The following is a 13,256-nucleotide window of genomic DNA, read 5'->3' as shown; positions in this document are numbered from 1 at the left end:
CTCCTGCTGCTGTGTCTCTGCCTGTAGGCTGGTCTCTGCAGCTCATCACCGCTGTCTGTATATTCTAACCTAAACCACCTCAGGCCATCCTGGGATACAAAATTTGAGGCTGAAATACTGAACTACTGGTCCTATGATCCATGGTGCAGAGAGATTTGGTCCTCTTCGGGGTCTCCGCTCTTTAAACGGCTCATTCAACAGAGAGTGTCTGTGTTGAAGGAGAGCTGTACCTGCCAAACACACACAACCACAGTCAAAGTTAGCTCGTGATAGCTTGTGCTGCAGCAAACATGATGCAACCAGAAACTCTACATTTCAGTTCATCTACAAGCGTGTGAAAACAGTTGTATATCAGGAGAATGAGAAACCAAGTGTGCATTCTGCCAGGACTGTAGAAGTGCCTCCTGACTGTATAACTGTTTTACTCTGCGTTGCGTTATAATAACTTGCCTCATCATATCTAGTCAAAAGAAGGACATCCTGTAGCTCTCATCTTATCTAACCATGTTGAATCAAAAGTCAGTTCAAATAGGAAGCATCAGTACTCTCTCAGCTCAGAGAGACTGAGGGGAAGCAGCTTCTCCCCTCAGTCTCTCTCGACACGGTTTAGAGGAACTTACTAGATGTAGTACAAACCCTTCAGGGAACCTTGTTAAGTCAAGGCTTCTTTTATTGAGTTGTACCTGAACAGCTAAGTAGACAGCTAGACACGCACTTTATCTATTTGTGCCTACATCCTACAGGAACGCTGAGGTAAGGCTTGAGAGGCCTCTGAGGTCATAGCAGTCTGAGATGAAGGAATAAAGAACAGGGAGTGGACTTGCATTCTTCTTCAACTTCTCTACTAATCATCTGGAGGAGTGAGACCTCTTACACTACTGATACATATTTCCCTCCTTCTGAAGATTATTGTTTATTGGTTTTATTGAGAGATCAAAGACGAGGTTCTCATTCCTGTATTACAAAACCATAAGTCCTGATAAAACTAGCTCATAGGCCAGAGGTAGTCCTGTTAACTCGACCCACAAGGGGATTAACTCTTTATGTTTTAAATGTGTGTTCTATAAACATCACTTTAATGTGACATACTTTCCATATTGATTGAACGTTCCTAGGCTTATTGGAATTCTTCATTTGGGTGGTGTTCCCCTTTAAACAAATTGATATTTGGTTACTGAGAGATTTAAATGGTTGTGTAGATGTGGGCGGTTATGGTTCTGGATTTGCCACAATTTGTTTGGGGGAATATAATTTAAAGAAAGAGTTATGAGACACATGTCGTTAAGGGGTATTACATTTTGCTCCCTAAAATACTACGTTCAAGGTCAATTGGATTCAAATGTATTCACAAGTTAAAGGATAAACTCATGGTACATTATTCAATAACTCATTTTTTTAAATATAGGTGCTATTGAATTCCTCCTGCGTTGCAATTTATAATAATATAAAGTAGATCCCTGTTAAACCTTGGGGGGTATTAAGGGCCTAAATATATACATCATTATATCATTAAATGCTTAAATAAATGAATAAATAAGTATGCTATTTCATGCTTATTTGTCACTATAAAAAAAATCACAAATGAAATGAGACATTAAATATATAAATGTAAAATGTATTTAATTACACATCTGTATTGTATTTGTATATTTTATATTGATTTTAATTTAAAATCAACTGTGTAATGTCTCATATTGGAAAGTATGATCTTGTGTTTTTTTAGCCTGCAGTACAAATAGACTAGAAACCATAATAGTCATTTCTCTTAATGACGTGGGCATAAACATGTGAAACACTGGACTGAAATCTGCTTTTGTTAACTGTCAAATTTTTTGATTCGCCTTCAATTTTCATAAACAATAACCAACTATTCGTAAATGAAATCTTGTGTTAGATGGTATATGCATCATAGACAACACATGTACCAACAGTCCTATTAGTTATAAAGTTATTACTTTACCAGAGGTCCACAATTCCTCCTGTCAAGCTATTTAAGAAGGTTTCCTTTAGAATTATACATTCAATATCAATTCAAATGTGTGTTTTGCAATAAAGAAACTTTATGAATGCCTGTGTATTGTATATATTATATTCCTTACAACATTGAGGTTCATTATTCATTTACAAAAAAAGACAATATGTATCATGCTATTCTTCTGTTGTGGTCCATACTACATGGCTTCAGCCCTTAAATCCCTGTGACCCTCTACCTGTAGCTCACGTTTACTACAAAATGAAATAAATACAGATAAAAAGGCACTCACCCTTTCCTCTTCAAAGCTGATGAGTCCTTCATCATCATCGCTCTCCAGCTCCTCTGGTGCCTCGCTGATCAGAGCGTTGAGCTCCGTGTTGGCCGGCCGAGACTTCAGCAGGTTGAGGATGCGCTGCAGGGGGGACTGTCCACCACCCGGGGGCGACGCCTCCTGCTGCTCCAGGTTGTCGCTCTGTTTCTTAGCAAAGTTGACAAACACCTAAGCAGAATAAAGAAGATTCATTTGACTCATTTTGTCCTTATGAAGTCCTGCATGAAGTTGAGCCAGAGTGTTATAAGCTGACTCACATTGTCCAGAGTGGTCTGACTGACAGAGTACTCCTCAATGCCCAGCACCTCCACCACCTGCTCCATCTTACTGAAGACCTGAGCCAGGGAGATCCGCTCAGACTTCAACTGGTACTGGATCTTGGTGTTGTGACGCTCCTGCAAATATGACAGGTGGCTTAATGTCTGAACACTCTAAAAAGAGAACCTCACTCTGCTCCTTGAAAAAAGCGCCCCATGAAATATGAGATGGAAAATATCAAACAGGACAAAACATTTTTGGGGGTTTAAACAAGTTGGAAGAGGGGTGTTTAAACACATGGGGGCGGGGTCAAACAACAGGGCCGGGTTAAAACGCTCTAATGTTTTGTTCCTTTGAGCAATGCCTCTCACAAACAAGTAGTGTTGATAATATGAAAATATTGACTAAAGCATATATAATGGGTATTCCATGAAATCAGTGTCTTCATGTCGTGCCATTATCAAAGGAAATGAGTTTTTGATCCAATACACCGGTCTATAAGACTTTCTGGACTCTGAAGTTGTCAGAAAGGAAGAAATACTGGGCATCAATGCTACAGCTGGGGGTAAATATTCATCAATCAATCAGAGTTCGCTGCAGTAATCTACCTTCAGCACGGCCTCAGGGAAGTTTCTGTTGAAGAATCGAACCACCTCCTTCACATTAGAGCTGCTCTTTGTCCTCACTGTGATCATGTAGCCGTCCCCAAACCTGGAACATCATCAGAACATGAACGCAGAAGTTTAAAAATAAAATACTAATGTATTAGTTGGTGCCAGCGGGGATACCTAGCTGGCTAGTCATGCTCACAGACCCCACTGTGAGCTGGCTGGAGCTCTCTGAAGAGACAAAAGGCATTTTTTTCCCTGTTAACAGATGGTTTATTTAAATATCTTAACACAAATGTCCATTATAAAATAAAGGGGAACCTATGGTTATATGCCTCATTCTCCTGTGGGGTGTTTTGTTTTGTGGAGTGTCATGTTATCACTTTGATTATTATGATTATAATTATTAAAACTGTGTCTGGAAGATAAGTCTCTTCACAAGACAATGAGCCGACAAAAGGTACCATACGGAAATATGCTAATATGTAAAATATCATATAGCACCAAATTCAAAAAGAACAAGGCATAAAACCATCGGTTCCCCGTTAATTTCATAACGGACATTTGTGTTGTGATATACATAATGAACAAACCCTCCGTCAACAGGGAAATAACAGCCTCTTGTCTCTGAGACAGTCTCCTGACAGAGCTCCAGCCAGCTCTCAGGGAGGTCTGTGAGCCTGACTGGCCCGTCGGCTAGCTGTTGACACCCGCAGGCGTCTCAGGACCGGTCTCTTGATCGAGCTCCAGCAAGGTCACAGCTGCGCTATTATGAACCCCACTGCTCTTCTTGGCAAGACCCGCCCTGTGCAGCATTCAAGCGCTAGGATTGGCCAGGCGTCCGCGCTCGCTGAGGTACTGGTAACCTGATTTTTTCAGGTCCAATATTCCAATAGGCTATCCTCACCCTAACTAGTCGAGGTTAATGCTTCTCTGCCTCAATCAGCTACGCAGGGCCGGGTCTGTGAGCATGACTGGCCAGCTGGTTAGCTAGCAATGCCTGCTGGCGCTAACTTCCTGTCACACTGATCAGGGGTTTGGTGGTTTGATCCCTGGTCCATGTTGATGTGTCCTTGGGCAAGACACTTTACCTCAAATTGCTCCTGCAGGCTGTTCCTGCGATGTATGAGTGGGTGTAAATGTTAGTTAGTCCTGGTGGGCAGGTGGCACCTTACATGGTAGTCCTGTCATCAGTGTATGAATGGGTGTGAATGATGACATGTAGTGTTAAAGCGCTTTGAGTGGGTAAATGGACTATACAAGTACAGTCCATTACCATTCACATACTTATGTAGCCTCTCAGTAAGACAGTAAGACAAACTCAAACTCAGTAAGTTTTGTAATGATTGGCCCACAGAGAGCCGTGGCCTTTTGAAGTTCATCAGTCAATATCGTTAAAGTTAAGTTTTGATAAGCTTTGTCCAATAATGATCCTCAGCAATCAAACCAATGGTTTAGAGATGTAAAAAAAGTGTTTTTGTTTTTATTCAAAATGGCCGAAATTCTAGTCAGGTGGACTTCATGAGGTCCAAGAAGCTTTTCTGAAGTGCACATTGACCTGGACATGTGTGTCAAATTTCATGTCAATCGGATTCATGGTGTGAGGGGCGTGGCTTTTTCAAAATCACCGTTTTGGGTGTTAATCACCATGTGGCTGATTGGAGCCATATTTCTCGGGAAGTACTTGCACATTATTTTGTAAATGAAGTTTCATGTTTCTAGCTCACTCCAACTAATGTGATTTTAAGCAGACAAGAAATAATAATAAATTGCCACAAACCCAATAGGGATAAGTACCCAAATAAATGAAGTCCATTGACTGGAAAAGGACTGTCAGTTGTTAATGCCAAACTCTGTTTAAAACAATGCAGATTATAGTACATCTATAAATCACAAAAGGAAGGCTGATCTTTATCCTCCTGACCTGTTCTTGAGATGTTGGATGCTGCCCAGGCATTTAAACCTGCCGTTCACCATAATGCCCAGTCTGGTGCACAAAGCCTCACACTCCTCCATACTGTAAAAGACAGAATGACAAATACATTAATAAGTACACTATGGTGAAATAGAAGTGAAAATAAGTCACAACAGTAAAAAGTGAAGGACTGAGTTTTCTCACCTGTGTGATGTCAGCACTACAGAGCGTCCCGTCTTGATTATGTCCAGGATTAAATTCCAGAGGAATCTGCGCGCCTTTGGGTCCATGCCAGTGGTGGGCTCATCCTGGAAAACCCCGCAAAATACACTTCAGAAGCTAAAAACTAAATACTGGATTTAAAGATGACAGTACTTTCATTGTTCTGTTGCACTTCTACCATGCACACATGAAATTGACAATTTGTACTACTCGCAAAAATGAATAGCTGAGATCTAGGAACGATGACTAAGAAGAAGTAAAACTTGGAGATCAAGCTGGTAATAAGTTTAAGATCAGGGCCAATACAGGCAAAACCAGGATATTACAACATTATTCTTATTACAATTATAGCCCATAATTCCCTCATGGGCACCAGTGGATATCTTGCACCAAAATGACCAGGAACCACCCTGATTCCATCTCATGCCTCTGTGTCACCCTGTCACACTTACTGCATTTTACCGTACAAGCTAAAGTAAATGAGTACTGCAGCAGGACTCCTATGCACATCCAACCACAGAGGTCCCATCTCCCTAATGTAGCCCCCTACTCTTCAGACAGGTCTCTTGGTTGTCTGACCAGGGCTTGCCTCATCAAAGCAGCTCCCTCTGGCCATTAGGCCAGTCAGCAATGTGGATGTTGTAAATATTTTAAACGTCTGTTAAAAACCCTCCACTATCGACAGCGCATTGTCACAATGTGTTACTTGGTCCTAAAGTTTTTATTCATTTGTGAAGCACTTTGTGACACCTGATCTGGCAAGGTGCCATATAAATAATCTTTAACTACTTATTGATGATGACTATTAGAAGTGATGGTTAAATCTACAAAGACCAACGTTGTAATAAGCTAGAATTAAGAGTCATGCCTATGATTTAGCCCCAGTAGTAAATATACAAATGGTTTTGTTGTGGATGTTGTATTGACATGTGTAACTACACTACATAGTGTACATGTTGAGATACTGTGTGAGAGTCATTACAGTCCTCTTGTGGTCTTCCTCTAATGGGAACTATGATGATTAGTGAAACTCCTCTGTACATTTTTGTACTAATACCAACTCTGAGTGCAGCTCACACATCCTGCAAATGTCCCCGCTGTGGGACTAATAAAGGAATATCTCATCTCATCTCTTATCTTAAAACTAGGGCTGTGAAATGATTAAACATTTTAATCAAATTAATCACAGGTTTCTGTGGATTAATCATGATTAATCACACATGGTACTTTAGGCTGGTAGTGCTACGGTGAAACGATAACGTCTTCCCGTTTACGTTTACGCCCCTTTTCCTAGAGGCGGGAATTGCCCCCTCTCTACGGCAACGCTGATGGGACATATCTTCAACACCAGAAAGGACAAACATGAGACAGTCTGTTACATGTGTTTGTTTGGATAGCAGCTAACGTCTGACTGCATTAGAGATGTTTTGATTGAGACCTGTATGCTTTTGCTTCGATTATTGTTGTGTCACCTTCGTGATCTTAATGTTTTGGATATATCCTTCCACTGCATATTGCTGTCCCTTTGCCTTGATCCGGAGAATATCGCGGAGATATTACTCCAAAAAGTATCACTGACACTGACAGATATAGCGCTGGTCCCCGTCCTCGCCGTGCTTTAGGGTTCACAGTCCTGGGAGTTTTGTCGACGTAGCAACAGTAACTATGGGGGCGAACGGTCAATTGTGGGTATATTGGAAGCTCATTCTGCGCATCCGTTAAATGCGTTAAAAAAAATAACGAATTAATCCTGTAATTTAATCATAACGTGTTAACGCGTTATTTTTCACAGCTCTACTTAAAACATACATTTGAACTTCTTACCAGGAAGATGAGTGAAGGGTATCCAATAAGAGCGATGGCGGTGGAAAGCTTACGCTTGTTTCCTCCACTGTAAGTGGCGGCAGGCTTGTCGGCATACTTTGACAACTCCAGCTTTTCTAAAGCCCACTGCACCACCTAGAGGGGGTAAAGGATAACACCTTCGGTGATGACGATGCATCTGTTTAAGGTGTGGAGGGGACAGAGGTGAAGAACTTGTGTGAAGATTTCCCACCACCGAACAAACTGAAGATTTGAATTCAAGTGATTTGCTTAGTGGGGCTTTAACTGATCTAACTGAAGTTTGTTTGGCTCCCTCGTTGCAAACTGATGATTTATTCCAATACAATGTTGGTTTTTTAGGTATTATATACCTAAAGCCAAGCTAGGTTGTAATGACTTTAACTGTGTGTGTGTGTGTGTGTGTGTGTGTGTGTGTGTGTGTGTGTGTGTGAGACTGACCCTCCCCTGGTCTTTCCATGGAATGCCACGGAGACGAGTGTAAAGCTCCAGATGTTCTCTGGCTGTCAGGTCATCAAACAGAGCGTCAAACTGTGGACAGTAGCCGATACTCTGCTGCACACGTAACAGGTCCTTCAGAATACTGCGCACACACACACACACACACACACACACAGGATAGATTTCTCAATATCCCTATAAATTAATCCGTTAATGCCAACTGGACCTCAGTCCGATTGAGAGAAATGTCTCTTTTATGTTAATCTAACAGAGGTCCTGCAGCACAGAACTAATGCTAACGTCATCAGTCAAACGTATGTTGACACCCAAACGCTCTTCTGGTTTCCGTCTTTCCACCGATGTTAGAACCTGGCTGCAGGGATTTGCTCCCGTTCAGACATTACAGCATTAGTGAGGTCCAGCAATGACCTGGCTTTCAGTCCAGTTCATCTCAAAGATGTTGGATGGGGTTAAGGTCAGAGAGACATTGTTGTTGAAACAGAAAAGGGACAAACACAATCTGTTAACACAAAGTTTGAAGCACACTCAATGTCTGAAATATCATTGTATGGTTTTGCTTCACTGAGACTAAGGAGGCCAAATCAGGAAGAACAGACTCGGACCAAGTTGGCACGCTGCATTCAGGCAGGTAATGTTCTCATCGTCTCCACCAACCCACATTCATGCATCAGTGAAGACTTGGTTTCTCTAGACGTGTTTTTTACTGATTTTGAGTGACTGGTGACAGTGAACATGATGTTTCCGCTTGTTCACCTCAGCACTCAGCTGAGCTGAGGACATTTCTGATCCACAATAACAGCCCTTACAGCTTAATAAATAGAGTGCTGTCGACATACAGTGGACCATAGTGTTATTCGGATCGGATGAGTCTTCATGTGAAAAAATAAAGTTCTCTTATTTTTCTGGCACTGACCTGTTTCCGTCGATGAAGGCTTCTCCTCCAGTGGTGCACTCGTCACCCGTTAGCATCTTGAAGGTGCTGGTCTTCCCGGCTCCATTAACTCCTAGAAGTCCAAAACACTCACCAGGCCGGACGCCCAGGCATAGCCGGTCCACTGCCAGGATACGACCCATCTTCCTGGATTTGTAAACCTGAATACGAGTAGATACACATTAAAGTGTTTGAGTAAGTTTTAGCTCCTAAAATAGAAATCATGTATATTTCACACGTATAATGGTTGTTTTAACTGGTAGGTTGATTTGATGAACTGGCATAGCTGGACACCTAATTTAAAAGTTTCTGATGTTTGAGTAGAACGTCCAATTGTGTGCAAAGTTCTGTGAAAACTAAACTGTAGCTTCTAGGGATTTTTCTAAATGTTGACGAGCTGAGTGTTAAACCTTTGTCAGGTTCTCGATCTTCAGCATATCGTTGTCGGCGTCTCCTCGCAACACTCTTCGTCTTTCACAGGCCACGTCTACATCATCATCGTCTATAGGCTGGCAGCTGACTGGCACCCTCCTGGACACACACACACACACACACACACACACACACACACTTTTTTCAGTTTTGTCTTTGTTGTTCCTTTTCACCCTCAGCATGTCCACCTCTGCCTAAGACAGCGATATCCTACACTGCCTTTTGACAAACACCAGAGAGCAGATAGCGAGTTGCAGCTTACTGTGGAGTAGTAAATGGTGAGGTTGTGATGGAATGCTACTATTGCTATCTGTATCTGTATATTTTAGAAAAACATTATTATTTGTATTTACATTGGAAGTGGTTAGAAATCGTGTAACCTTCCTCATTTTCTGTGTTAAATTATTTTTTACTGATTCCATTTTAAACTCCTTTTAGTGTGTGAAAGTTTAGGTGCTCACAAAATATACAAAGTAACTTGTAGCTAAATCAATTAAAAAACAATACAGCATAAAAGTGTACCTTCAAAAACAAATCTAAACTGAATCTAATTTAAAGTTGTGAAAGTATAAATTGCATTGGACCATATTGCACTGTTTATCTCTTGAGTTTGTGCATGCAAAGGCGTTAAGTCCAGATGGAAATAAAGTTGGTTTAAAGTGTCAATGAAAAAAAATGAGAGATAAAAAACTATTGAAAAAAATCTAAAAAGCTGTCTTGGGCAATTTGCATGTACTTTTTAGACGGTCCCTAATCTCAGTTTCCTGTCTATTGTCCGGTCAGGCAAGACGGCAGGTTTCAATAGTGGATCAAAGGGTAAAAAAACAGCTGTCAAGGATGATGATTATGAACCAAGGTGTGAAGTGACAAGGAGCACTTTTTAAAATCTAATTGAACCTCACTCAGAGAACATAATATCACTGTGAAGAGGGAGTTCTGTCGGATAAAATGACTCTTTCATTTTGAGAGAAAGTATCAATCAATCGTCAGTTAATCATTCCTCCAAATGTAAAAACAACGGTCTTGTAATTGTGTTGCATTATGGTCAATTCTCTGCTACTGTGGGTTGAGAAGCTGGTACCTAGTATACCTAGTAAAGCCTTCTCTGTGATGCATAACTGTTAGTTGTAAAACGGCAGCTCTAGAGAGACGGTTACTCCTTAATCCTGAGGGAGTGACAGTAAAACCTGACAGCTCACACACTTCACTCACGGGGGTTTCCTGAGGAAGTTGTACTGGCAGAGGATGGTGATGAGGAAGCCAACAAAGCCTTCAATTGTCATGGCAACGAGTCCTCGAGTCACAATGTCCCACTCAAATGGAGACTTCATCTTGTCAAACTGGCCTGAAAGCACACATTCACACAAATGATCCTGTGACTGATTCTCAAGATTCTTTCAAAAACATTTGTCTGTGTGAAAAGTATAAAACGTACAGGTTACAAAATATGTGAAAAAACCCAAACCAACAATGCAACGTTGGGCGTTTTAGTTTCAGAGTGAAGAAAAATGATGAACTTTGGGTAAATGTTGTAGTCTTATTGTGTCTGCTATGCTATTGTTCCTATTGTTTTTACTGTAGACTATTGTCCTCATGTCTGGAGCATTGGACCTAATGAATTTTCTAGTGTGGTAAAATAAAGTTGATTTTAATCTGAACTCGCCCACAAAATCTCATGAACCCACATGACGTGGTTCAGCCTTCCCTTCATCCAGACTAAGGGCCAGAGCAAGTACTCTACTATGTACTGACATTTGTATTCTATATCATAACAAACAGACGCAACCAAAGTTATTCACTTGAAAAACGCTGCGCCTCCAAAGCACTCTCCAGCGCTAGCAGCCGAGCGTTTTCAGCAGGGAAAGAGGTGGATACTTAGAGTAGCGAACAACTTTGTCAAGCTGTGGGACTGTGTCCTCATACCTATTTTAGCGTAGTATTCATTGATGTACTCATTGTAAGCCATCTCCATCAGGCCATGGCCCAGGTTATAGTTGGGGAAGATTAGGAAACAGGACTTCAGGTAACTGTTGACTCTTTTCAGATCCTGGAGGAGATGAAAATAGTGAAGAGATAAATAAATAAATATCCAAAGGCCATTGTCCAACACTGCTGCAGTACAAAGGTAAACAGGTCTATTGCACAATGCTCCATATCAATTTCGTAGTTTTTAGATTTATTAACTTGTAAACATTTGACATTTGATATGGAGGGGTTGAATCCTCAAAATATGTTTGGCAAGTTGCAGCCTTTGAGGTGACAATAACAAGAGTCAAACTGACCTTATCATGCTCAAAGAGCTGGAGGAGGAAGGTGGCAACAGTTGCAGTGATGCCTATAAATAGGTTGATGACTATTAGAAACACGTAGGCTGTACTGGGCACCTCAAACCAGAAGGATGCTGGGTACATGATGGGAGTGATGGACCACCTGGAAGGAAGAGCAATCAGCTGAGCAAAATCCCTGAAGACGTCCAAATCTTCAGGACATGAGACAAAGAAAAAAACTGGAGAACACTTTTAAGCACTTTTACAGACCCAGTACCAAATACTTTGGTCATGTGTTTCCCCCTACCTAAACCTGAACCAACCCCTCCCCCGAACCGTAACCACGAGGAGGCGCTATCATTTTAACAGGAAACAGGGGAACAGACTTTATCATTCACCAGGTCCACCAAAACATTGTGATGGAAGATGGTCAATTGATAGAAGATATGAATGTTTCAGTTTTTGAAAACATGAGGCCTTCAGCTTTCAGAATCTGTAAACCAACTGTATGTTGTCAAAACTACACTACCGTTCAAAAGTTTGGGGTCACCCAGACAATTTCATGTCAATTTTCAGTTTCTTCGCAATTTCTCGCATGGAATAGCTTCATTTCTAAGAACAAGAATAGACTGGCGAGTTTCACATGAAAGTTCTCTTTTTCTGGCCATGTTGAGAGTATAATCCAACCCACAAATGTGATGCTCCAGATACTCCTATGTAGATATTTCATTAAAAACCAGACGTTTCCACCTAGAATAGTCATTAACCACATTAACAATGTATAGAGTGTATTTCTGATTAATTTAATGTTATCTTCATTGAAAGAAACAGAAATAAGGACATTTCTAAGTGACCCCAAACTTTTGAACGGTAGTGTATGTCTGATTATGAAGTATTGTAACAATAAAGTCGTACAAATATGAATACTTTGTAAATATAAGGAAGTTGTGTTCAAAAGATATATAAAATAATTTTCTTGTCAGTGTACATCATGTTTGGTATCTATGTATATAGATATATATATATATATATTAGTGCTGGGCAACGATTAAAATTTGTTATCGCGATTAATCGCATGATTTGTTTGCGATTAATCTCATTATTATGCGCAAAGTTCAATAATGAATTCAAAAGTAGTGTATTGTGCACTTTTATTTTGAAAGTACTGCTATATGAACAAAAGTGCAATAACATTTGGTTTGCAAACACTTTAAACAAATCAGGTTATTTTTAACATCAGTATTCTCTTTACACAGTAGCAGTTATAACACAGTTATAATGATTCTGATAATAGATATTCAGCCGGTGTTCACAACTTTATCTTCATGTGTGTAAGAGATGCAATTTGAAATATACACCTTGAAAACTGCAAACCTATCTACGTCATGTTGTTTTCCTTTTTTTTAATGTTTGTTACATTCTCAGTAGTGATAACTAAATGATATGCTTATTATACATATTCCAAACAAAAACACTTTAGGGTGATAAGAAGCTGTAAAGGAGGGACTTAGGACCCAGGGGAATGTAGGGGAAGGAAACGGGAAGTGACGGAAGAGATGCCACACAAACAGCTGTTCACTGCTCGCTGCCGGTTCTTGTGTTAAAAATGTCTGCTTAATAAAAACAATATAATTGTCGGCATTAATTAATGAATGCGTTAACGCGATAATAACGCGTTAACTTGCCCAGCACTAATATATAATGTACGATGTAAACATGATGTATAAACATTAGGAGACAGTTTGGTGTTACATGTCCTGCTCAAAGACAGATGGACTGGGGATTGGACCAGCAGCCTTACTATTAATAAACAACCCACTCTACCAACCGTATTATATATTATGTAAGATTGTTGCTCCTGCTTCTTTAACGTATATGAATAGGTAGGTTTCCAACACTTACAGTGTTTATAAATGGGCAGTCTGTCAACCCTTTTTCTGTTGTTGTTGCCTGTTCTGTTTTTCATGAACTAGGATAAATATGTGAATAACGGGTTACAAAAACTTAAAAGAA

At 40.4% G+C, this 13,256-nt stretch overlaps 1 protein-coding gene across 2 annotated transcripts in view; it reads right to left on the bottom strand.

Moving 5' to 3' along the window:
- Positions 1–194: 194 nt before the first annotated feature.
- Positions 195–13,256, bottom strand: part of abca2 (ATP-binding cassette, sub-family A (ABC1), member 2) — a gene marked incomplete at both ends in the record, with an annotated part of 84,083 nt that continues 71,021 nt past the window's right edge. For both annotated transcript variants that reach the window (XM_079160512.1, XM_079160513.1), the window contains 13 exons: positions 195–230; positions 2,265–2,474; positions 2,564–2,701; positions 3,173–3,275; positions 5,097–5,189; positions 5,292–5,395; positions 7,134–7,268; positions 7,593–7,734; positions 8,527–8,705; positions 8,955–9,075; positions 10,189–10,321; positions 10,900–11,023; positions 11,259–11,406. In XM_079160512.1, coding sequence (XP_079016638.1) covers positions 195–230; positions 2,265–2,474; positions 2,564–2,701; positions 3,173–3,275; positions 5,097–5,189; positions 5,292–5,395; positions 7,134–7,268; positions 7,593–7,734; positions 8,527–8,705; positions 8,955–9,075; positions 10,189–10,321; positions 10,900–11,023; positions 11,259–11,406 — 1,666 coding nt within the window. The remainder of the gene's footprint in view (positions 231–2,264; positions 2,475–2,563; positions 2,702–3,172; positions 3,276–5,096; positions 5,190–5,291; positions 5,396–7,133; positions 7,269–7,592; positions 7,735–8,526; positions 8,706–8,954; positions 9,076–10,188; positions 10,322–10,899; positions 11,024–11,258; positions 11,407–13,256) is intronic.

The sequence above is a fragment of the Pholis gunnellus genome (assembly GCF_910591455.1).
Source record: "Pholis gunnellus genome assembly, chromosome: 6".
NCBI classification, from domain to species: Eukaryota; Metazoa; Chordata; class Actinopteri; order Perciformes; family Pholidae; genus Pholis; species Pholis gunnellus.
The sequence above is the reverse complement of the archived record's forward strand: the minus strand, read 5'-3'. Positions and strand labels throughout refer to the sequence as shown.